Source organism: Poecilia latipinna, unplaced genomic scaffold (assembly GCF_001443285.1).
Source record: "Poecilia latipinna isolate Pla-1442-1.1 unplaced genomic scaffold, P_latipinna-1.0 Scaffold4305, whole genome shotgun sequence".
NCBI classification, from domain to species: Eukaryota; Metazoa; Chordata; class Actinopteri; order Cyprinodontiformes; family Poeciliidae; genus Poecilia; species Poecilia latipinna.
In genome coordinates, this window is record NW_015116921.1 from 1 (window position 1) to 26,419 (window position 26,419).

The 26,419-nt window shown below is 40.4% G+C and overlaps 2 protein-coding genes across 2 annotated transcripts; one reads left to right on the forward strand and one right to left on the reverse strand.

The window, feature by feature from the left end:
- The first annotated feature begins 6 nt into the window (after window positions 1–6).
- Window positions 7–3,631, forward strand: LOC106942474 (uncharacterized). The gene is made up of 2 exons (XM_015025754.1): window positions 7–47; window positions 1,029–3,631. Exon 2 carries the CDS (start codon window positions 1,057–1,059, stop codon window positions 1,837–1,839), a length of 783 nt encoding a protein of 260 aa, XP_014881240.1. The 5' UTR covers window positions 7–47; window positions 1,029–1,056; the 3' UTR covers window positions 1,840–3,631.
- A 9,262-nt stretch (window positions 3,632–12,893) lies between these two features.
- On the reverse strand, window positions 12,894–23,563 carry LOC106942472 (tenomodulin-like). Its single transcript, XM_015025753.1, has 3 exons — window positions 22,906–23,563; window positions 20,192–20,286; window positions 12,894–13,273 (listed from the first exon to the last, which is right to left on the reverse strand). The coding sequence occupies exons 1-3, from the start codon at window positions 23,120–23,122 to the stop codon at window positions 13,064–13,066; spliced, it is 522 nt and encodes a 173-aa protein (XP_014881239.1). The 5' UTR covers window positions 23,123–23,563; the 3' UTR covers window positions 12,894–13,063.
- Between the last annotated feature and the right edge of the window lie 2,856 nt (window positions 23,564–26,419).

Here is a 26,419-nt window from a genome sequence, read left to right on the forward strand (position 1 = left end):
CAGGAGAACCAGGCGCACGGCGTTCAGGACGCGGCGCACGCCGTCAGGTAGGAGAGCCGCGCACTGACCGGACACACAGGCCCGGGTCAATAATCAATAAATCAGTTAATCACTGGATGAATTAAAACAAGCTCAGTCATTTCCATTGGCATCATTTATCGTTTTTCTACCAAAACAGGATGATAAAAGTCTTCAGTCTGGTGTTTTGGTCGCAACTAAACCTTTATTTTGAAGGACAGTTTAGCTTTCAGAGAATTTATAATTAATTTTATTTGTTGTTTTGTTTATTTATTTTTAAATTGTTTAAACCACAGTGGAAGAAGTGAACTTTGGACGAACCAATTAAAATTTATTCCAAATAAAAACTCCTGCTCAGTTCACTTGTTTTAATTTTTTAACTCAGTTAATCGTAGTTTTGTCATTTCTGTTTCAAGCGGCTTTGCTTTCTCTCTCTGTGGTTTTAACGTTCAGTTCGTTTTGTGTTGGTTTGTTTGGACTCCACTGCCTGCATCATGAATGCTTCATCTTTCCTGTGATAATTTGCAGGCTGGAAAAGCTCAGCAGTTGGGAAACTGAGAACAGAATAATTTATATTATTCTTATTCGTTACAGTAGTGATGAGGACAGGACTTCCTGTGATACACTGGCTGTATTTCTCAGTAGGGTTTAATAAAAATAAATATAAATATCCATGTTTCCAAAGATATAGGCTGAATATTCATCTTGGTTATTCATCAGGCTTTTTATTTTAATTTTAAAAGTGGATAAAAGGCTCAGAGTAAGTAGATGAAAGATGATTTAAAATGTCTTATTTCAGGGGCACAGCTTCAGTCAAATTTACTATCCGGTTGTGAATTGAATAATCTAAAAACTAAAGAACAGATAAACTTTTCACTGTATTGATTAGTCAGGTATTTTTTTAGCTGCATCCTTTGCTGTCAGATTTTAAAGGTTGTCCTGATATTTTTCATGGCTGTAGAGGGAAAAACCCAGATAAAAACTGAGTTTTAATCATTTTGTCTCCTCAGGACCATCAGCAGCCCCGTGTCGTTACCGATGGTTCTGACCTCCTCCGGCGCCCTCCAGTCGGTTCCCCTCACCGTTCTGGCTAACGGCGACTCCAGCCACTCCTCGCCTCCTCGGGTCATCCTCCACACTGTTCCCTCCGCCGCCGCGGGGGGCAAAGACGTGCTCACCATCCAGACGGCGTCTCTCGCCGGCGGTGCCGGCGGCCTCCAGGACGGCCTCCCGCAGCAGCTCCTGGTCACCAATCTGGGCTCTTCCACCATTTCCTCCTCCTCGGTCTCCTCCTGCTCCTCCCCTCCGGGAGTCATCAGCTCCGCCGGCTCGGGTCTCAACGGCCTGCCCCGCCTCGTCACCATCAACACCAGCGGCGGGCACGCCATGGTGGCGCAGCAGCCGGGCACCGTCATCGCCACGGTGCTGAAGTCCAGCGATCTGTCGGCGCTGCAGGTCAAGGAGGAGATGCTGGACTCCAGCTACTTCCAGTCGATGGTGAACGGCGACCCGTCGCTGGCGGCGCACACATTCGACAAGGAGGAGATGGAGGCCGGCGAGGCGGAGCTGCAGTACAGGACTGTGATCATCGATACCAGTCAAAGCCAAGCCCAGGCGCCGGCGAGCGAACCTTTAATGAACGGACGTTACTCCCAGAGCAGCAGCCCCGGCGAGGGCTTGACCCCGGTGGAGGAGCTGGAGGTGCGCGGGGAAATGTCTCTGCAGCCGGAGCCGGGGGTCAAAACCCTGCAGGAGCTGCCGCTCTCCGTCCAGCTGCCTGCAAACTTTATCCAGATAAAAAGTGAGCCTGCAGAGGCTTAGGGCCGCAGAACTCTTTCAAAACACACAAAGAAATCGAAATTATTTTGACCACAGACTCGATATTTTCCTTTTCCAACCACAACGGTCTGATTCCAACATCAGAAGTGAGTGAACTTGCAGCATGTTGCTCTTAAAAGTCAGTCAGTTCAGCCTCAGGATTTATTGTTTACTCACATGTTATGTGACCATGTGCCTAATTTCAAAAAAATCTAGGGAGCGATTAGCGTTTTGTTCTTTTTTAAGAAGTTAGCTTTCACAACAAGGATTATTCCGTGTAGATAAAAAAAAAATCCAAACGTGGGATCAATGTCTACGATGAAAAATGTGCCAGTCAAGTTTTTGTTTTTATTTTCTAACGTTTGCATCTCATCGGACTAACGCTGTCAGAGGACAACAAACCAAAAACCAGGACTGAATGCCAAACGGTGCAACAAGAAGGGACGCCTGAAGCAGTTTAAGTAGAGAGTGCCTTATGAGATGTTTGCAGAAAGAATTACTGTTTATTTTAAAGACAAGGAAGTTGATATTCATTTATTTTGAAACAGACAGAGTAGGTGTGCATCTACTCTCTGTCAGCCCTGAATTAAAACACTGTTAACATGAAAAAGGGCATTTTTCTGTGTGGAGCTGCAGACCGGAGGGCACAGCAAGAAAAGCAGAATAAAAGTGATTTATTTCCATTTCTCCCTCTGATGCTCCACGGTTTAAGTCCTGTTTATGTAAAACAATATATATATGAATTTATAAATAAATATATATACTGTATGTAGACGTATAATATGCAATTGAGATTCAATTTTAAGGCCACAACAAATTTATTTATTTTATTAATTCCTAAATTCTGTAAAGAAAAGGCACATTCGTTTTATTTTTACGTGTAAACCTGAGGGAAGATGAAAACGAAGATACAGGAAGCCTAACTGGCTTTTTTTTTTCTTTTTGTATAGCTTTCGATATAATCAGCTTTGTTTAGTTTTTTTTTTAAATTTCTGGTCTTAAATGCTCAGCGCGGCATCATTATTCTGCTGCTGTGAATATCTGTTAAACATTTACTGAATGAGCTTTTTGTTCCCTCTTTTCAGCGGATATACCTCTCTCCTTTTTCCAACAGTCGAGGCTGTGCTTTCAGAACTATTGGATTTTATATTACACAGAGTATCAAGTGTATCAGTCAATACTGATTTTCTGCTTAGAATCTAAAGTTTCTACATTTGTTAGGAACAATAAAACCCGACTTATTTCTCCCCTTTTTTTGTGTCTCTGGTCAGAGGAAGTTTGTGCCTTCTTATTGTTTTTCTGTCCTGTTTGGTTAAGAACTCCCTTGTTTCTGTTGGGGATGAAGCCATATTGATCCCGAGTCGCGTCGCGGCCCAATGGGCTGTTTTTTCCGGGTCGGGCCGAGCCGCCGAGCGAGGGAAACTCGGACTACCTGACCTCCATAGTCTGCTTTACAAACTCACCAGAGCCAAAGAGGTCCACATCCTGCAGGCACTCTGAATGTAAAACATGCTGGCACAAAAATGTTTTGACAATCAACAAATACACTGGGTTATATTTGCATTAAAATCTGACTTTCTGTTAGGATTATCTTCATATGTATTCTTATATCCTGTCTTTTTATTTTTTCCTAAAGCACTGTGGTCTGTGAATTGTTGAGGTATGTCCACTGCATTTTGTTTTGTTGCTTCTGTTGTCTTGGGTTGTCAATGGCCTCCTTTTATGCTGAACTTAGACTAGATTTCTAAGAAAAAGTCAATATGCTAATTAAAAAGAAAATCTCCTCTCTACATTATTTGCTGCTGTTTTATTTTCTGCAAGAGAATGTCACTGAAACAGGATGTAACTTTAATAAAAACTATATTTTCTATTTATATACGAAACTAGCTGCATTTCCAACAAATGCATAATTGCACAATTTGACATATTGAAAATAAATTTGCTTAATGAAAATGTTCGCATAAAAAAACGTGTAATTTTCATGTTATGGCTTTTCGGTCTTATCAATAGTTTTATTTTATTTTTTTTAAATAGCAAAATATTGACGTTTTGTGAAAATTTGCAATAGAAATGCAGCTACTGTCATATATGACGATCTGAAAAAAATGGAGCTCCTCTACTTCTCAGCGCTAACCAGAAACAACCAATCAGAGGCAAGGGCCGGGTCTTGACATTATCAATCAAAATCTCATGTGGGCAGCGGCTAGTACAGCATGTTGTGAATGCTAAAGCTAGTTAGCATGACGGCAGATAAACGGTTTTCTCGAGGAGAAACGAGGGTAAGTTGTTTCTCCCCCATTAGCTCATTTAGCGGTGATTACGTGGGTTTGACAGAGAAAAGACTGGCTTCCTGGCTCTGATTGGCTGGTTTTGAACGGGAGCGGCGCATTTCCTAAGACAGCAGCAGTAGTAGCTCAGTTTTCACACGTCTCATAACAAAGTGTAACGACACGGTGACATTTTCAATAATATGTAACAAACAAAAACCCGCTGTTTATAAAAGTTACTGCAGCTTTAACCTCGGATACAACAAATAGCGGTTAGCTAGTCCATCGGTTTCCACTGTCGACATAATGAAACCGTTTCTGCCGTGAAAACTCAGTGGTGCTGTCGGGCCGCTGCAGCTTCGGGGGACATTTGATCGCATGGCATTTAAAAGAGAAAGTAAAAGCTGCTGTAGGAAACTGGATTGGAGCCATTAGCAGTCCGGAGACTGATTGGACTGTACTTAAGAGCACTGCTGCTTCTCCAGTTGCTGTGGGTGGTTGAATACATTAGCATGTGACATGCCCGCAGCTGAAGACAGCCGCGTCTGTCAGCACAGCTTGCATAGTGAAATGAGACGGTGTGTGTGTGCGTGTGCTAAGTCTCTGTTTGGTGAAAGAAAAGGTTACACGGATTCTTTTGCAGCATGTTAATGTGTTTATGTGTGTGAAAGTGTCCATGGCTGTTTTGGCTTTCCCGTCTCAGGTTCTGACCTGCCTGGGTCTATTGTGGCTGATTTCCCTTTAAGAGGTTTAGTCTAAGAATAGACAAATAAAACAAATAGAACACACACATTTGAAACATGATTTTTTTTTTTTCCCTCAAAATGTCTTTATGTTGAACTCGATTAAATGCTTACAGAAGGCTCAGAGCCAATTTCCATGAACCATAACATTGCGAAAACTGAAATTACAAAAATAAATTCACTAAAAGGAAACAATCCAATTTGGAAAAAAAAAAAAAAATTACGTCAGTATGAGTCACGTGACCAACTGGCGAAAACGACGAAGAAGACGACAAGAAGTAGCGGGAGGATGTTTGTTTTCGGACAATGTGCTTCTTACTCCATCACAGCTCTCACAGCATATCGTTTATAAAAAAAATAATTCAAACGTGTTGAATCCACAGCTCCTAAATGTGGTTCTAACCCCGGTACCTCTGATTTGTTTGAACGTGACCCGGTCGCATTCATGGAACCTGGACGTCATTGATACTCGACAAACGTCACTATTATGCGTCCTGACACGCGCAAGCGGGGAGAAAAACAACAACTATAGCGGATTTTGCTGAGGATTAAGTTGTTAATGTGCTGTGGTTGGATAACAACTTTAAAATCATAAGCTGTGCTCCACCATTAGCATCCATGTTTACTTCCGCATACAGTGAGCGCTTCTTTTTCTTTTTCCTTCTTCTTTTTTATGGCTGTTGGCAAAACACGTTACTGCGCCCTCTACTGCGCATGCGGGACACATATTTGTTTGCGGTTCACACTGGAGATCCCATATATTTGGAAATGTGAACTACATTCAGATTTCACAAAAAAGTCGGAGTTGAGCATTAAAGCCTGCAGTGAACGCAGCCATATTGTCATGAGATGGTGACAATTTTAACAAATATGTAAAAAGAAAAAAAAAAACTGCAGATTTACTCATTTGATTTATATGATTTCAATTTGCGCAATCTTACTGTTAATGGAAACTTGACACATTTCAGCAACAAATTGCTTTACATCGTAAAAACACAAAACATACAAAGCAATAGTACTCTCACAGTCAACAACTGAAGCATTATATTTGGTTTCTAGTGTAACCTGCTCACCATTAGATATGATCATAGAGAGTTTTGAGTTTAGTCAGTTTCAATAAAACCCTCGTTAGTCCAGCAAACATCTTCCTAAGTATTTCCACAGACGAGGCATTGATTTGGCTCATTGTCTCAATTCCCCCCTTTTGTTCTGGAGGATTACTGCAACAATGAAAGGCAACCAGCAGCCGCTGTGTCTGTGAGTCAGAGACCCTGAAGATGGAGCAGGAGAGCCAGGTCCTGGAAGAGGAGGACTATTTCTGTGTCGCCTGCAGCCACTGACACAGCGCGAGTGTTTACTGCTGTGCCATGCTGCCTCTCACAGTGGGAGCGGCTGAAGGATGACGACTGACATTATTGTGCCTCCAGCCTGAAGCAGGAACGGCACACGGAGAGCTTATTTAACCATCAGGTCACCAGACTGACTGCAGAGAAAGGCTCTCTGAGTTAACTTGGTTTAGGTTATTCAGAGGAATTTAGGCTTGTCTCACAGAAACGAGGAAAAATTTAATTTAAAGGTAGTAAAAATAGGAAGACAGAGCAGTAAAAATAGAGAAATACATCCTTCTTTTTTTATATATCTTAGAGCAGTTTAACTTCCCGTCCACAAGATGGCAGTAGTGATACACGTGTCGGACCGGAGAAAGCCGTTCCTTCAGGTCACTAATCTAAATACAGATACTCCTCATACATTCGGGTTTTCACTAGCAACTCGCACATCCAAACAAACGAGGGATTATTTGAAATGAAAATAAGCAGCTGGAAGTGAAGTCTTTCCTGCATTCCTGATAAATAACAAAAAGCGTTAGTTCAGTGGAAAGCTTCAGTGAAAGTGTCCAATCCTCTGGCCAGGTACAGAGAAGAGGGAGGGGAGGGATCCTTTGAACTGTGATAACCTGGTAAATGCTTGGTATTTGTGTTTATCCTGCTGAGCAGTCACTCTTTTCCCCTCCCTCATCAAAACAGCGATAAACAAGTGCTGCAGGGGGTGTTCCTATACGAAATGCATGAGGAAAACAGAGCAGGACTTTATTAGAAATGACACATTCTTTAATTTTCATCTGTGAGGGAGGAGTTCGCTGTCACAGAGCGCGCCTCATGTCTGATGCTGACAGTGTTCAGGCACTTTGTACGGCGCCAGAATGCACACCAACTTCCATTTTGAGATATAAAAAAGCTTCAGTGAAAACAAGATGTTTGAATTTCAGACAGATTTTTTTTTTTTTTTTCAGAAATGAGCTTTAAGTGTTTGTTCTTGTTATGTTTGTTGCATGTCAGTTCAGCCACCTCAGATTTTGTATCTTGTTGACTTTTTTTATTTATTTATAGTGGATGATGCTTAATGAGCCATTGGAGAATTATTTATCAAGTTGCAGCAGCTTTTACAGAAACTGGGTCAGATTCCAAATTTCTGCCTGAATTATTGAGCAACTCTAAGGGTAAAAACTGCTAGACGCAAACGTTTCTCCATCAGCTTTTACCTTGGAGGGATGTCTTCTGAAAAATTAGTAGAAAACAAAAACGTGTGGATCAGGGCAGTTAAAAGTTGGTTGAACTGAGGCAGTGTAATTTAGATGTGTGTGAATTTCACAAAAAATCATCCAAATGGAGTGAATGTACCAAAAATCACAGTTCTGAGGCACACAGATGTGTGCAACGGCGCATTATGCCAATTGCAGATTAAAAAGGAGAATATTTCTCTTCAAAACTCAGAAATTCTAAGATTGATTCTAGAAAATGTCAAAGCAAGAACATTTCTGAGCTCCAAAATCAAAAATTAGCTTGAAAAAAAACTCAGCAATCAAAAAATTAGACTTTTGAAACTCAGAAATGTTGCAAAATTTCTGAAATTAAGCTAAAAATTTCAAAATTTCAAAATTGACTTTTCTCCTAACTTGGAAATTTCTGAGTTACAAAAGTAAAAGATTTTCAACTTTTCAAACTCTGGAATGTCCAAATCTCTTCCAGAAAATTTCTGAGATCTCAAAATGTCTTGAGCTTTTCTATCAATTTTTTGACTTTTCAAACTCGGACAGCTCCAAGGTTTTTTTCTAGAAAATATTTGCTTTCCAAACTTTGACATTTCCAAGCTTTTGAGATGAATCTAAAAGTTCTGAGTTTTTTAATCACACATTTTAGACTTTTGGAGCTCAGAAATGTTGTTTCTGAGATTAAGCTGAAAATGTCTGATTTTTTTTTCGGCCTTTCAAACTCAGGATTTTCCCGTTTTTATGTAGAAAACTTCTGAGATCTAAAATGCTTTTTGACTTAAATTTACTCCTCATCTGTTTTCCTACGGCGGCCCTGACGCGCCGTCCCAGTCCACGGTAAAGGATCTTTCTCCTTCCGCTCCATCAGCAGCTGAATCTTTTTAATCGTCTGTAAAGTTTGGCCTTGGTGGTCGGCTGCGGGTTCTGGACCAGCCTCTCCGGTTGGGGGAACCGTCCCAATCGGACCCGCTCTCATCTTCACAGAAAGAGTTTGAAAAACCGTCACTGCCTGATCGACAACCAACAGAAACCTATAAAAATAGCATTTAGTTGCACTTTTCCCCGTCAATGTGAGTAAATAAAGTATCTTTGATGTGATAAACGGGGAAAATAGTGAGGAACGTATTCTCTTAACTCTGATTTTATCAACTTTTCAGAAACGCCTCGGGGGCTTTGCAGTTCACTTGTCAGCGTTTTGAAATATGTTTGCAATTACTGAATTTGTTAACCCACAGCAGCTTTTTTTTTACTTGACATGTTGCTCTGGGCTATTGACATTATTGAGTTAAAAATAACAATCTGGTTACCATCTGAACTATGAGCATACTCACAAATCATTTGCATACATTTACATGATGTTTGCGATAACTTTCTCCTCCACCAAAAGCAACGTCACTGCCAATTATTTTTGATTTCATTGACATTATTATCATATCAAACCCACGTGAGTCAACAGGCATATTTACATCGTAGGCGAGAGGGATGCTTTTATATCCTCGTAAAAAGATGAATTATTAGTCATCAGATGCACAGAAGTTGTAAAAAAAAGAAACAAAGAAGTGCATATATATCTGTTTTATCTCACCAAGCTAATGAGGAAAGGGATTAATGGAGAGGAGAGACGGATTTGACTCTTCTATGGATCCAAACCCAGACTATCAATTCTCACACAAACACCCCTGGGTATCAAGAGTCTTTCAAGGAAATTATAACATTTCACACAATACAACCAGTGAGATTATTCATACAATGAAATTTTAATTGGAAAACAGCACAGAGAAGACTTCAAACAGCAAATCGTCACAACTCGACTTTTCATTTCCACTGTTCCCCTCTTGTAGCTTTGATTCTCCCGGGCGTTCGCGCACCTTGTTATTGTGATGACAGAACATCAATTACAAATGCATATCTCTCCTGCTTATCTGTTATTTACAGATGAGGGTTTTTCAAGCTCAGCACGGCGACATGCATTGTTACAGATTAGAACCGTCTCAGCAAAGCAGGAAACACGAGCACTATTTTAGGCATTTTATGTTGTTTTTTTTTGCAGACTGCAGCAGTGGAAACAAAGGAGGACAGATCAGTAAGTACAACACAAAGACAGCAGAGACTCCTGCGACTTTAATTACACAAGCAAAGTTTAGCTTGACGCCAAAAACAAAACAAAAAAAAGTCACTTTGCAACATAAAGTCGTCATTGTTTGGTTTCTTTTGCCATTTTAAACATCTTGCAACTTTTCCCCTGATATCGGTTTTAGAAATAAGTGTAATTTTTACACCAAGAATGCCTTTCAATGTTTTTTCTTCACCATTTTTTGTTGTTGCGTGTCTTGTTTTTGGAGCATGCTTCTCTTCCTGTTGATTCTTTCACACTTTCTTGTTTTGCCCTTGGAGGGCTGTCGTTGGTTTTGCAAAAAACTTTTATCTGCAGGTTATGTAAGCGGGGAAAGAGACAGAGATATAAGCCGAAAACGTTACTGGGAATACCTCTGCAATCTCATGCAACCTTATAAAACATCACTGTCATGAGTTCGGCTTCTAAATGTTTTAGTAGAAACTCTGAGAGAGGTGATCATTTCTTCTTTTTTATTCAGAAAGCAACGTTAAGAAGTACCAGACTGGAGAAATTCAATATATGAAAATGAATGCATGTTATTGGATAAAAAATACAGGAATTCTTTTCAGATATGCGGAAAGCAATAAATCAAAATCAAAACTGTTTAAGCTTTACAGTTTTATTTCTGGATTTCGCTGCTGATCTTTGATAATTTTTTTGAAAATGAAAATACGTGAACGACGTGCCTCTGAAGTAAAGCAGCGTTGAGTTCAGTGTTCGGATGAAGAGTGGCCTTTCACAGCTTCTGAATGGAGCAGAAAACCATAACTCTGATTTTAGACACGCTTTAAAAGAAGTTCATCTTCATTGTTTTTAGTGTAGATTCACTAAAAACTGTCTACAGTTTTTACATCAGCAGCAGTTCCCTTACCAGTGGTTGAGATATTATTGCAATGTAAATGCAATAATAATAAACAGTAAATGTTCCTTTTCATAGGATTCACAGCTAAATTAGTGGAACGTAACATTTTCACTTCTGGAAAACACTGTTAAGTTTGTAATTTTGTCATTGTGCGTCACCAGCCTAAACCCTCACTGCAGAGAGATTTCCTGTCAGGATTTTAGTTGTGCAACAAAAGACGATGAATCGCTTTTGGGAATTATCTGAGCGAACTAAAAGTCAGCAGATTGTTGCATCCAGTGAATGTTGTTACTTTGTTTATTTGTTAAAAATAGCAGAAACATAGCATAACATTGGTGCAGTAAGAGGACATTGCTTAGATGAGAAAACTGTGAGAAAAATAACAGTCTCTTGTGAAAATGTAGATAATTAATACAAATATATAAATAAAATTATGTTCCACAGATAGCTATGAAACTTTTAAGTTTGTTTTAAATTGCTAAAATTAGCTCTTAAATAGGGGTAAAATAATTTTTAAATAGCAATACAGACATTACTGATATAGAAAACAGTGGCAAAACCAAACATTTGCTTCTTGTGAAATAAAGTCAGCTAATGCTAATGTAGCATTGTATGAAAAGATTCAACTGGTGTTTTAAGCTGCTGACATTTGCGGTTAGCAGTATACAGCTATGGGCTACTGGGCTTACAGCTGGGCTACAACTATGTTAGCATAGTAACAGCATAGTGGACATCGATAAACTGAGAAAATGGCAACAAAACAAAAAATTATAACTAGAAACAGTTTTTAGTTAAAGTGTAATCAGCTAATGCAAATATAGCATTGATAACATCAGCTAAAACTCAGGCATCCGTCCAGCTAGCCAGGTAGTTCGCTAGCTAGCTTCACTAGCTTATTCGCTAGCTAGCTACTTCACCAGCTTATTCGCGAGTGAAGAAGCTAGCTAGGTAGAAACTAGCTATTTACCTAGCTAGCTGTTCTAGCTGGCTAGGTAGATGGATGGGTGACTCAGTAAGCTAGGACGCTAGCTAGCTAGGTCTGTTTGGAAATTTTCTGTCAGTAAAACAAAATTTACAATTATTTTATGCAAAAACAGTTTGTTTCTTTTGCATTAGCTTTGAGGACTTATTAGAAATAAAAAGATGATGTTTTTATGTGCAGCATTGTAAAATCTGAAATTTCCTCCTCCTCATATTAGAAAGTGAGAAGCTGAGAACCAAAACAGATTCATCACGAAATTTGTAAAATTTGCTTTATATATTATTGATTTGCATAAATTCTTACAGTTTTTTTTTTATTAAAATTTTCCCAAAACTGTTGCTTGATAAATGTTCTACCATTTTAGACATGCAGAATAAATAATAACCACTTTGACCTTTAGGAGTCATTTATTTGTCAGTAAAAACAACAACAGAGAACATGGTGGCATAAAAAACACTTTTTTTTCCAAAAGGAAGATTTTTAATTGAATTCTGGAACAAAGTTGGAGTCAAATTTAAAAATTTAAAGAGTGTCCAAGAGAAGCAAACAAACCCAACCAACACTTTCGACATGGTTACCATAGTTTTTAATCAAGTTTTTTAAAAAGCACCTGAATTACAAAAACATTAAACAGATTTAACTTTCAATGACTAAAATGAATAAATTGTGAACAACTGTAATTCTGAGTGTGTGTAGTTTATATTATGAATCTGCATCCTTACAACTTTAGCTAACAATAACAAATAAGAAGATAAAAACTCAGGAAATACATCGACTGGCACAAAATCAGCAGCCGCAGAATCACTTACAGTAATAAAGCATCAAGATTTATTTAGTTTTCACGGCAACACAACACCTGTTCACTAAATGTAAGGAAACTGTTAGTGAGCACGGCTCAAAAAATCCAAGCTACTCATTTACATGATACAACCTGAAAGTGTCTGATTATGACATGCTGTGGTGGATATAAGAGTTTGGTTAAATCTTTATTATAGCAACAATCAGAAAAGTTTGCATGTGTATTTAAAGGTGCAGTATCACGTAAAATCAACCTTTTTTTAAGCCTCACATCATGTTATAATGTCATTCCTTCATCAAAAACAGATTAATCTCCATGGCAACCATTCAGTTGTACAAAACGCCTGGTTGGACCTAGCCCCGACTTCGAGACGCAGCTCCTACTCAGAGCTGCAGTTTCCAAGCTTCTGCCGCACAGAGCAGCTCCTTCAGACTAGCCAGCAGCAATTAGCAAACATCTGGTGAAACTGCACATCTGCTGAGGTCGTTAAAGGAGTTACTCCTCAGTTCAATGCTGGTAAAAACGTTGTTAAATGGTTCTTAAAGAGACAGAGGCCCAACTTCAAGGTGTTAAATCAGGAAGTAACATTTCTTTTAAGTGATATTTGAATACAACATTTTTATAATGACCTACAGTAAAATTTTTACTGCATTATGCTGTTTTATGCCTGGAAAGCACATAATACTGCCCCTTTAAAGCACTGTACATGTGCAAACAGATTTAATAGAACATAAAGTAAAAGTGAAAGCTTTAAAAAAGAAGAAGGACCTACATTGATTTCATTCGCTAGTATACAACATGAGGCAGTTAATGATGCCTTTGAGAATATAATCAATGAATACGAAATGCTCTTTTTCCACAAATGAGGTCTGGAATATTTCTCAGATCCAGAAACAGTTAACATTCAGCTTCAGATCCTCCCCAGCATGCGAGCGACCCACCAGTCACACGGCATCACGACCTGGCAGATGACCCGGCCTCCTTGGTAGTAGTACGGCCACGGGTTGAAGCCGCCCAGGGGCTCGAAGTAGCGGCGGCAGAAGCGGTAGCCGCGGCGGCAGTACTGGCAGCAGTAGCCGCGCTCGTCCAGACGGTTATCCAGCTCGATACCGACCTCCCTCTGCAGAGGACACAGCAGGGCCGCCATCACACACACATGACAAACGCCAGTCCTCCAGAGGCAAGGGCAGGAGGAAGAGGAGGAGGAGGAGGAGTGACTGATGGGAATTGATGAGGTGGCTTTTGGTTCTGGGTCAGGAAAATGTACGCAAAAGCCAAACAAGAGTCAAAAGATCGGAGCTAATGTGTGTGAAAATGCAGAGTTGTGTCGCGTCTGACGGCCGAGACGAAGAGATCAGGAGAGCCCAGGTTTGAGAGAAGCTTCAGTACGACAATGCCTTTGACCTTTTCTATTATAACTGAGGCAAAGCGACTGGCAGCGGCACAGCGAAGCCACCCTTCATAACCTCCCAACCAGCGCTGTTTCCTGTCAAAGGGACTCTTAGTTGCAAGTTCCTAACATAATTGCACTATTTATTTCATCTTTGACCTCTTAACTCCCTCGGATGGAGCGCAGACGGCTCTAAAATGGCCGCCCCTCCTCCAGCAGAGCATTCAAATTAGAGATCCTCACTTCTTGCTGCCCTCCCCGTGACCTTGACTTTAAGTGCATGGCACATTCCTAAAGCAATTAGCAGAGTAATGATCGCCTAAGAAGGATTCTTTCATTTGCTCTTGCTGGCTGCCTCTGAATTTATAGAGGGGCCAAATGAAACCCAAACGAAAGGTAAATTGGGTAGAATTAATGGCCCTTGGATTTTTCCATTGTGCTGCTTGGTTCATGCCCTCATTGACTCTTTGGGCTGAGTGCCATGCCTCCGATCAGGATCCTCCGGATGGGGGTTCGGAGAAGTGCCACTTAACTGGCAACATGCGGGTCGAGGTAGCAAAATGCCCTCGGTATTCATTTGACCACATTTCAATCTCTTTTAGTAAATGAATCCTCAGAGACAATCCGGCGCTGGTTAATCTCCTCGGATCCGGAGATTTGGCCTCAACCCGGACACACGCAATGACTCAGCTACACGCAACCATGCAGAACAAAACACATCCAGAAAATGTGTGGGAAACGCTTAACCCTGAGGGAAACGGACCCGTCCACCTCAGAAATAAAGGGATTTCTCCACTCCACTCTGCAAGTCACACAGCAGTAAATCCCTCTTTGTTTTTGTTTATGTCTCCGCTTGCTACAGCGCCTTGCAATTGTTTTTATTTCCCAGTTTTTGTCACATTACAACCCTGAAGGTCAATACTTTTTATTGGGGTTTTAAGTGGTAGATCAGCACAAAGTGGGGCATAATTGTGAAGTGGTGGAGTGAAAACACTCCAGCAGCGATCGAAACATTAGAAACAGCTTCGTTAGCAGACCAGTGTGTCCTGGTTTCTGGTTTTCATGAGGCGTTTTGCTAAAACCAAACAGTTTGTGTTGAAATAAAAAAGTTTAACATGAAAAAAACATTCAAATGGCTCAATCAAATCAGCTTGAAAGCTGAAACATGTGGTATGTTATGAACCAGATAAAAATGCTCCGCTCCCGGTCAAAAACAACCAGTCAGAGCCAGGAGGCGGGTCTTAGCGCTGTCAATCAATCTGGTGTACGCTGCTCAATGTGCGAATGGTGGAAAAACAATCCATCGTTACAGGAAAACTGTTTAACTAGCATTAGCATTCATAGCAGGCTATGTTGTACCAGTTGAAGCTTAAGAGCAAGTGAGAGTGATTGACAGCGCTAAGACCCGCCTCCTGGCTCTGATTGGTTGTTTCTGACTGAGTGGATCAGAGAAACTGATTATTTTAGGTGGTCTCTCAATGTTTTCCAGAGCTGTATAATACCGGTAAATATCGATTATCGGCCATAGCAGTAGTATTAAAATATCAACATATGTCCATGTCGTTGCATCCCTGAAAACTCATAATACGGGAAAAAATACAAGTTTTCCAAATTATGTTTTATATTGAGGGAAAGATGTTTTGTTCCACTGGCAGATTACTTCAGCTTTAACTAGTACTTTTTGTCCAATGTTAAAGAATTAAGCTGCTATTCCTTGCTGAAAGTTACTTTAAGTTAATTTTGTCTTATGTCTGATGTATTTGCACCAGAAACTAAACCAAAAGTACTTTAAGATTTTGTGTTTTTGCAGCGTAAAAACGTTTCCTTCACTCCGTTTTGATGGTCTGCCACATAAAATCCCACTAATACGTATTGATGCTTTAAAAAGTGGAGACGCTGTGAGCAGTTCTGTGAATCTCTGCAGCTCCTGCTAAAAGCCGGAGCAGTGAGGAAGTCTGTCATGCGTCTGATTGGAGCGCTGATAAGGCGAGCCGCGCTGCACACACTCGCCAGACATATTTAAAACACACAGAAACAGATAAACATCGAGCATAGCTGCGTTTGATTTATGACTATGACAGGCTCAGGTAGGCTTTTAATGATTTATTGTTCCAGTCGGGTTTCAGGTCATCAGCTTCCAGGCAACAATCTGTTATGGAAACAACACGAAGGCTGTCAATGGACCGACGATAATCTTATCTGCTTCTCGCAGCCCGAACTGGGATGTAACCAAGTCTGGCGCTCCGGCTCAGAAGAAATGAAGGAAATATTTTATTCAAATGACGTTTATCAACACAAACAGCCAATGGGCAGCATTGTAGCTTAAAGAGAATTAATCAGAGCTATCCTTTAAAACGCAGCCTCCATATTAATCGCCTTCGCTCTGAGTTGCCGTCTCTCGTGGGAAGCTGAGGTGATAAGAATAGTTCACCTTGGGAAATCTGAGACAGTCACTCACAAACAAGCCGCATTAATGAAGAGTAAAAGCCATTACCCCCTCGCTGCCTCTGATTTCATCACACCCGTCCTCACACACACACACACACACACACACGCGCCTCCATGCATAATATGAGACACTGGATGTGAATGAGTCGGCAGTGTAGAAAACTGTGTCAGTCATTCAATAAGATGTAACGAATCAAAGCATGACTCCTCTAATCTCCACACTTGTTGGTATTATTTCACACACCCTGACCGCCGCTCTTCATGAAGCACATCCCTGGTTGTGTTATTAAATCTCATCACATTCATTCTGTGATCAAAACGGCAGCGATAACGCTTCGTTCCCTGCCCTGCGTTTCTTTCACTTCAGGCAGGAGGGAAGGAGCAACATCTGAAACGTGTTGCTGTGAGACCTGGCCTCAGATTTCCATCTCTGTGCGTTACAGTGAGGAGGGATGACAGTGAAAACCGATGTACTGTAATTCAATAGCGCAGTCATGTTTTTCTGTACACTGGGAGTGATAAGGAGCTTTAGGTTCAGAGAAGATTTCTTTGCTGTCTTTACATTCCTGCAGCTTTTTACCTCTGGTATGCATTGCACTGAAACCTTACGGAAGCACTTATGACTCCATATTTTGATACATTTTCCACAAAAACATCAGTTTGTTAGGTTTTTATTTGATAGACACAAAGTAGAGCATGAATGTGAAGTGGAAAGATCCACAGTTTTCAAACATTTTTTATAAATAAAAATCAGGTGCAACTCATTAGTAATTAATATTACTTGCTAATATTTGTTTTTTACTCCATAAAATCAGCCACTGCAGCCGTGTGACCAGCCAGGTAACACCAAAACATCACTGCATACCTTTGGAAGCCTGCAATGCTACAAATACACAGCAACTGTCTTTACATATTAAAGGTGACCTATTATGCTTCCTTTAACAGAGTAGGATGTGGGACTTACAAAAAATTATGTTCACTACATTTTTTGCACAAAATCATTCTCAGATAATGAGATTTTATTCTGCTCAGTTCTGCATATCTTCTCCCAGAATGAGCTGTTTCAGGGCTCTGTCACTTTAAATCCAAATGAGCTGCTGTTGGCCACGCCCTCCATTAAAACGTTTACACTCACTCGTAAAAATAGCTGCAAGCAGATGTGCATTCAAATGTACGTCTTTGAAAAGCAGAAGTGGAGCCTGCTGCACAACCAACCAGAAAGCAGCAAGTGGTTTCTGAGTGGTAAGTTATCAATAAAACACATGCCTTTTCTAGCACCCACTGTAAAGCACATGTAGCAGTAAAACCAGCTGACCAAACATGCTGGAGCTCCACTTGGGTTGCTAGGCAACAGCGCATTGACTTAACATTCTGGAGGTTTTTGAAACGGCTCATTTTTGTCTTAAAAAGATTAATTTACTGCCAAAAAACAGGTGTGTGTTTTTTTAAGTGCTTTGGCTATTTTTAGAAGCAGGAGAAACCCAAATGGAAGTAGAAAAATGTGAAAAAAGTCAATTTTTCATTATAGGGCTCCCTTAAAACATCCGGTTACTTCATATCAAAAGCTCTATTTTGCTATTTGGGTCAAGCACAGCGGTGCCATCTCTCCACAGGCCTGTCAGGGGAGGCAGTTATTTAGTCTGAGATGTTCAGGGCCAGCTTGGAGGCAACCTGCGCTCCAACAGGGCAGCCGTGGCAAAGTTCAGCAGCATATATCTGTCAGGCTCAGCCACAAGGACTCAGCCGATTATCCCGCTTTGTGAGCGCGCGCTGCGGGCCGGAGTGGCACCGGATCCCAGGTCTGTGAAATGCAGATGAGCTGAGCGAATGTTTTTTATGTGTGTCAGAAGAAAGGAACCAGTGTGTGTGTGTGTGTGTGTGTGTGTGTGCACATCTACATGAGCGCAGGAGGAAGAATAATAAATAAAAATAAATGCGGCTCACACATGTGGCATCCCACCGACATGAGCTAAAGCTCAGACTCCCAATTACAGACTGCTGCCTGCCCTCCGCTCGGCCACAAAGGCCTTTGTTATCAGCAGACCCACAAACAGCGACTGGAATGGATTGCAATGGTGCACATTGCTCGGCTGATAGCGGCAGAACATTTCAAAAGGAGCGCAGAGTTTTTCATCCCCTGGTCTGTTTTAATTGCACGGACAGTCGGGGAGAAGACAGAAGCCGAGGTGTTTCTGGGACGGGTCTGATAAATGTCAACGCTGCGGGACGACGTCTCGTTTCTACGTTTCTCATCGCTGTGAGGAGGAGAGCGAGCGTGACTCATTATCCTTGAAGTTACCTGAAGTGGCAACTGAAGCGCTGAGCACAAAGCTGTATAGCCTGTGTGTCACCTGCATCTTAAATCACGGTGCTTGAAGTCCTTGAAAATACTGGAATTTCAATAAGGTGTTTTCAAGGTCTGCTAAGTCCTTGATTTCAGTATGGACTCCTTGCAGCGTGACGACATGCACGTAAGATCCCGCCCCCATCTTCCTGCTGGAGGGCTAAAAGCTGCTAGCTAACGATGACTAGCATTGCTTTTAGCCGTTAAGCTATCAATATAATGTGCTAAATCTTAAATGTACACCTGATATATAAAAGAAAAAAGTGATGCAGTGCTTTGCTACTAATTGTCAACAATACAACATCTAGATAACACGGTCAGGAAAAGCTTTAACTAAAAAATTGTGAGGGAGAGGGAAGGGGTTCGGTTATGCTAGCTTGACTTTGACAAACGTAACCTGGAGATGTGCTGCAGAATCTGGTGAGTTTTGGTTCAGTTAAAAAATTTAAAAAATCCAGGAATTTAAATTAGCTAGTAAACCACCGCTGTGTTAGCTTAGCTAATAACAACAGTAGCTAATCTACCACAGTGATCACTTATCAATAAATTCAACATAAACATGAAGCCTAAAAATATAAAACTGTAATGGACTGAATGTTCTGATCTGTTTGTGGGAAATGTTTGAGTGTTGAATCCTGACACAAAGTGTCGTCGTCAGTTGCTATGGCAACGGGTCTGGTGTAGCATAGCCGACAGAGAGCAAGAAAAAAGTGGTTTTGAGTTGTTTTCTCTACGTTATTCTTCCCTTCGCTGTGGCGCACTGCACTAAATTAATACTACCTGCATTTCCAGGTTTCATTTAATTTCCTGAGTGGCAGCGCAGACATGGATAGTTTGTAAAAGAGTAGAATCGTCTTTATTCATTGTTTCTGTTGTTGTTTTAAATGTCTTCCAGTGTTAAATGTTCAATAGAATTTAAAGTTTATTGATCTTTGAGAAAATGTGTTTGTGCATTATGGTGCCATTTCTTGAAAATGATCCCAAAACAACAATATTATCGTTCATCACAATAACTTCTAGGGCAATTTATCGTCCAGCAAAATTTGCCTAATTTGATTAAAATCTTAAATATAATGTACAGCTGAAACCAGACATTTTCATACACCGAGTAAGACGTGTTTCTCTCTCTGAGGTTAAATCAGAGTGTAAGAGAGATCTTTCAAACATAAAGTTTTGTTTTATTTTAGTTTACAAGACTATTACTAAAGTTAATAAATTATATTGTGAACTGAAACTGTTTTTTTTTTTGTTTTCATCTCCAAAGTTTCTGGAGTTTCAAAACTTACCTTGAAAATGCTTGAAAATGCTTGAATTCCCTTGAGGGAAAAGCGTGTGAACTGCAGTTTGTAATTTACGGCGCGGCGTGATTGTCCCTCAGAGCCGGCGATAATTAATCACGCTGCATTGAGAGGTCTGGATGCAAAACCCCAACACTTGGCCTCTGCATGCGTTTTATGTGCTTTTATAATCAAAGCTTTATTAATAAGTGCAACTTATCTGTGCAGCAGCGAGTGACCTTGGGATTGCTGCTTTGTGCAGAGATGTCCGCTGACTGAGGAGGGGGAGCCAAAGCTCCAACGGGCTGCAAGGCACAAGTTGCTGCCTTTGAAAGGCTGGATATTCCTCTCAATTAATGGAGAGACATTAAGGGAGTCTTCAATGAACTAGCCTTGCTTAAACAGATATATAGAGCAATTGCTGTGCCCTCTGGTGCACAAAGTCAGTTTTAACATCAATTAGTGAGCAATTTATATGCAGAAAGAGTGGAGGCAGAGCGGCCTGATTGAAGCAGCTCACTGTATCTCGTGGTGTGGTCTCTGGCAGAGAGGAAGAGGAAGAGCTCGGCCTCCACTTACGTAATCGTTCACTGGAGCGTGGTCCAGGACGTCCCGGGCGAAACGCTGACCTGTGACCTCTGCGTCGGGCGTGTCCACATCCTGAGCCTCGCCGTCTGCAGGAGGGAAGGAGACAAGCGCCGTGAATTTCTGCTGTTTGAAAAGGAAACGAGGAAGATTAAAATTTCACCCTGTTCTCCCTGTGGCTTTTTGTAATTAACAAGTGAAATGTGCTCAGATTCAACCTAGACTCTTTTTTTTCCTTGTTCGGTTAAACAATGCTGTTCTTGTTGTACTAACATGAATTTTAATTTGTGAAACATCACGTTTTACAGCATGTTGGAAGGAATCCCAGTCTCACCATAACCAGACAGAAACACGCTGGAGGTGGTTTTACACTGCAAAAACACAAAATCTTACCAAGCATTTTAGTTCATCGGCCAAATACCTGACTAGAAATAAGACAAAACTAACTTATATACAGGAGCTTGTGTTAAAGTTAATAATTCTTTAATATCGATGAAAAATACGAGTTGCATTGGCAGTTGTTTGTTTTTTCAACTGAATTAGGACTATTTTGCACTGCTGAATCCAAAAATAAAATAATCTTTTAAAATCAGGTCGGGGTTTTATTCTAATTTGATTAAGAGAAATCAGATCTTCTGACTGAATTGATTACATTTTTGTGACATTATCAGTTCTCATCCAAAAACGGTTTTAGGAGAAAAAAATTGTTTTCTAACAGAGTGTATTTAAATATTACCAACCTGGATTTATGTGAATAATAAACACTGATAAGGGTAAATTAAACATTACGTCTTCATCTCTCATTGATCCAGATTGTCAGGAAACCGATCCAGATATGGGAACAAGTCGTGCATTTTGGTGCTCATGTTGCTCCGTAGTTCAGAAATCTGACCTGACTGAGTAAAACCAACGTGATTTTTGGATTCAGCTCATCAAAATGACCCTGAAACAGTTGAAAACCCCCAGAAACATTTAGGCTGTTGACCGGTGTAATTTAACTTACAGCATGGAAAAATGTTTTGTTACAAGTGAAATAATCTACCAGTGAACTAGAACTTTTTCATCAACATTAAGGAATTATTAACTCAAAATAATCTCCTCTATGATGCCGAAAATTTACTTGCAAGCGTCTTTGTACAAGTGTACAAAGACACTTGCAGTGGAAACTGGACCAAAAGTACTTGATAAGATTGAGCATTTCTGCAGTGCAGTTTAAATAAAAATAAAACAATCTGTGCATTTTGTTACATTAAAACAGAAAACTTTATTACTTCATTAGGATAGAGCAGAATTGTGAAACTAGATGGTTTTAAAGATTTAAAAGTGTGTTTGTATTCAGATGCTTTTTCTCTAAATAAAAAAAAAAATCAAGTGCATTTTGATGAGTATTTTTTTAATACTCATCAGTATGGATGAGTATTAAAAAAAATAAAAAACATTTTTTCCCAGTTCTATTGATATTAAAGCCAGAATTGTCTTTCTTCCAATGGCTTAAATGTTTTTCCACTGCTGCTTGATAAAAGCATAAATGCATCTCTTTTGAAAGCCACACTGCCAAACATGGTGGTGGCAGCATCATGCTTTGGTAAAGATGTTCAGTCTGCAACAAAACATCCTAATAAATAAAATACGCTGAAGTCTGAGGTTTTAATGCTCCAAATTTAAATAAGCTTAAGTGAAAACGTTTTAAAGAGACTGCCGTGTCTCAGGCTGAAAACAATGAAAATAAAATTTTCTTTGTAAAATATTTAATCTGTTTTCAAGAGTCAGATAAATATTCACATCAGCTCTGAAGTTAATGCACCAAACCTGTTGGTAAACACGCTGCTTCACACTCCCTGCAGCCCTAAATTAGAAAGACTCAAAGACAAATGTCTCATCATCAGGTGAATATTCATGTCTTTTAAATCATTATTTATTTTCTGAGTGTTTATCAAAACAGAAATCTGCACAGCGGTTAAAGTCTCTGTTTTGTGGAGCTGCTGGTGAAGCCGCGTCTATCTGCTGCTTCATGCTGACTGCAGAATCTAAATGTTTTTAGATATTAAATCAACTGCAGGAGCTGAAACTCTGCCAGTTCATCTCTGCAAAGATCTAGATTAATGTTTTCACATTGTTTTTTTTTAATGAGGTAAACCTGTAATCCAGCCCGTCACTGGCTGAGCAAACAAACTTTCACTAAACGCCAAAAAACCTAAATGTTAACTTATGATTCCAGCTTTTAGTTTTATGTCAATATCGCAAATCTATGTTTTGAATTTCACAGGTTGATCTCATATTAAATGTTATGTTCCTAATGGTATGTTGAGTGTGTAACTATTTTTGTAATGTTTTATTTTTAAGATGTGGACCCCAGGAAACGCAGCCATTGTTACGGTAAATAAATAAACACATAATCTTATTTTTTACGTTTTCCAGTGTTCAACAGGAAGCAGTGTGTTTGAGGTGTTGCTTTAAAATTCCTGCACAGAAGCGCCTCCATTTGACTCAAATTTCAAGTCCAGTGGTGTTTTTCCTCTGATTTCTCCCTCCACCACAGTCCTTCAGTCTCTACACTCTCCTGACACACAAAGAGCAGCTTGAACAAGCTGCTCATGCAGTTGGTAAATCATGCCTCCTCCACGGACCTCCGCATGGCCTGTGGGGAAGCCCTGCAGCTACAGTCTTAATAGTCTGCGTTTAGAGGCAGATATGCCCCCTGCTCTCACCAGTCATGGGGGAGGGATGGATCCAGTGGATGGGCATCTGCTGGCAAATCTCCCAGATCTTGGAGTCGAGCAGGAAGTCCGGGTTAACGACGGGCTCCTCGGCAGGAACCCACACTCGGGAGTCCTCCACCTGCACTTCCACGGCCTCGGCCTCGTCGACCTGCCGGACGACAGCGCACACAACACTCGCGGCTGCACGTTTGTTACACAAACACATTAAAAAGCATGTCGGCTCCTGCTAAAAACACCTCGCTGTCCTGCATTTGCACTCTTCTCCCTGGAGCTGTTCCAGCCTTGTAGCTCCATCTATCACCTCTGTGTCTTCAGAGAGGAGAGCAACCTCCTGACTCCTGACACCCGCTGCCCTACCTCGGCTCTCACCCGCCTCTCGAGCCCCTGGCATGCTCCTTTCTAATATATATCATTGAAATTCACAGACACCCATGATTTGACTTTTAAATGACTTTAGAAGTGGTCTTCATTACTCCGAGAGTGGTTGCAATGTCGCGAAATGTGACAGACACAATAAAGTCTTGCATTCTCCCTCCACCCTCCGTACTTTACTTGGCACCCAACGCCATCAGACGGCTTAATTTGTTGATACTGTAGTTCATGAGCTGTAAAGTAAACTATTATTGCTTAATGATAGGGACTGCATGTCAGTGTTGTCTAATAGAGACATATGACGGGGATTTGGTAATGCTCTCCCCTAACAGTGCAGATATTTATTTTCTTCATGTATATGTAAATACACACGCAAACAAACCCTTCTCTTCCCTTTCCCTTGCTAATTAGCCGCCCAGAACAGAGAAACAGTTCACTTGACAAATGTTTTTACAAGGTGATTTTCTTCCAGTCTGCAGCTTAATTGCACATTAGTTAAGCTTGATGATGTAGAATCCTGGGGCAATAGCAGGAGTGGGAATCATTTATAGCGGGTCCTGCCCCCCTCCCTCATCTCAGCCCCTGTCACTCTCACTTGAGTTACAATTTCACCCCATTTGCTGCTTTTTGTGTATCAGTAGTGGCAACTGCCCCCAGAAAGCTCAGTTTAAAGGAGGCGCATTTCACAAGATTCACATTTTGCCTGTTTTTGTACTTCCATTTGGGTTTCTACTGCTTCTAAAAACAGAACAAGCACTTAAAAAAAAACTATGTTTTTTAGTGTCTGGAAAAAGACCTGCTTCTAAAACCTTCTGAATGTAACATCACAAATCAGCAGGCACTGCCCAGCCCGTTACCTAGCAACCCCAGGGAATTCCAGCCCGTTACCTAGCAACCCCAGAGAATTCCAGCCCGTTACCTAGCAACCCAAGCTGAGTTCTAGTTCTGAGTTCAAGTGTTTCGCTTGTGACTTGTCAAAGCACGATTCGTACCACCAGCTAATTTGAGCATTTGCTAGTAGCAATACTTCAAGAGAAGGTATTTTTTTAAATTTCTTTTTACATTTCGTATGTTATTGTAATTATAAAAAAATAGCGCATGATTTCAAGAGAATAAAAAGAAATAAAGATAAAAATGGTTAAAACACATTTTGCTGGACCAATAATGAAAAAAAAATCAAGTATTTGTATGTGCCGGTGAACAACAATCAAATGTAATAAATTAGTGTTTCACATCAACACGTTGAATAGCCGACAGTCAGCCAACACTTTTAGTTAATGTCATAAAAAATGCGATTTTTATAAAAATAAAGGGTACTTTTGACGATGATGAGTCCATCAGAAGGCATATTGACAGTAGCTTACAGTCCCATGGGTCCAATACACAATTATAATTTATGGATTAAATAAAGGCAATTATTATTCTTGAAACATTGCTTTGGCCTCTCACAATGAGTATTTTAATTAACATAAATAAATATGCTACACTTTATTGAGGTACATTTTAAACATAACCCAGAAGTATTTCTTCAGTGCGTACCTAAACGAGCCAACGGTACGCTTCGTCGTTCAGTGACATGACTTAGCTTGTGAACAAGTTGGGGGACGTATTATTTGGATTTAAAGAGACAAGAGGCCCTAAAGGAGCTCATTCTTAAAGGAGCTCAGAATAGGCAGAACTGATTTAAGAATGATTTTGAGCAGGTTTTGTATAGGCCATTGACCCATCCTAACCTGTTCAGGGAAGCATAATAAATCACCTTTAAGCCAATTCTGCTATGTCAGAGGTCATGTTGGGTGCAGGGTTTATTCACCCTTTTCTTACACACTTTCCTTCACTTTTAATCACCAACAGTAATGATAACTGGGAGGACCGGCATGTGCCGCAGGGTGATGGTGGTACAACAGCAGAGGTGGTGCTCCGGCGCTGTGCTGCAGAAATTAAAATCAAACACAAACAGCACTCTTTAATTGGACCTCTTAACCACTGGAGCCAAGTGAGTCTTCACTGGGAAGTAAATGGAGGTCAGGACACGGGGCTCACAACAAGACTTTGACTTCACAGTTGAGAAACGACTCCAATAACTTGGAGGAGGGAGAGAGAGAGAGAGAGAGAGAGAGAGAGAGAGAGAGAGAGAGAGAGCAAGCACCCGGGGGGAAGTGGTAAAGGTCAGTATTTTAGCATGGGGCATGGATTTCTAAATGCCAGTTGACAAGCACAAAGACAACATGATTACACACTGCCAGTTTGTACACACTTCTGAAAGGCTTTTCCATTTTCTATTGACAAATGACATATTATTAAGACACAAGCAACTTTTTATCATGTATTGGACCTTGGAAATGATGGTAATTTGTTTTGCAGCAGCCTGCTCCTGGAGCATGTATGACTTTCGCCTACAGTGCACAACTTAATTATATACCAGTTGTGCTGTAGTTAACAAATTTACCCTCTCCTGCCACCGTGTCCCAAGGGGGGAAAAGCCTGTCGACATGACACATTGTTTAAGCGCCGCTGTTTGCCAGAGATCAACAAAGATTTTCTCACCATACCCAAGAGCTTTCACATGCCAAACGCAGCACAGCGGAGGTTTTTTATCTGGTTAACCGGTGAGTGAATTTCCCAGACAAATTCGACCAGGAAAGTGATACATGTGAAACATCTGATTGCTCTTTTTCATCGTCTGATCCACACACTGTAAAACATTTGAGCCCCATTTAGTTGTGTCTACTGTCTTCTACTGTGTGAGACAAATACATTTAGCCAGTTGAGTTTGCGAAAGATAAACTTGTGTAAGTTGTGCTAACATTTTACAGTGTTTGTCAAGAGTTGAATAAACTTGAGTTTTTAACTTAACACCTTAAAAAAACTGAAAGAAGACAAAGACAGGAGTGGGAACTATTTCCCAGAATGCTTAGCTGCATGTTTTTGTATCATCATATGGAAACGCATTACATTGACCAGACTCTTGCTTTATTAATTAAAATGTTTATTTTAAATTTCTGGTTCACACTAAATGTTTTTAGCAGAATTCATTGTGATGTTTAATAAAATTCATTATCAGATCAGAAGTCGAAACAAGAATTTTAAATATTCTAAAGTAAAATAAGTTATTTTAACTTGATAATGT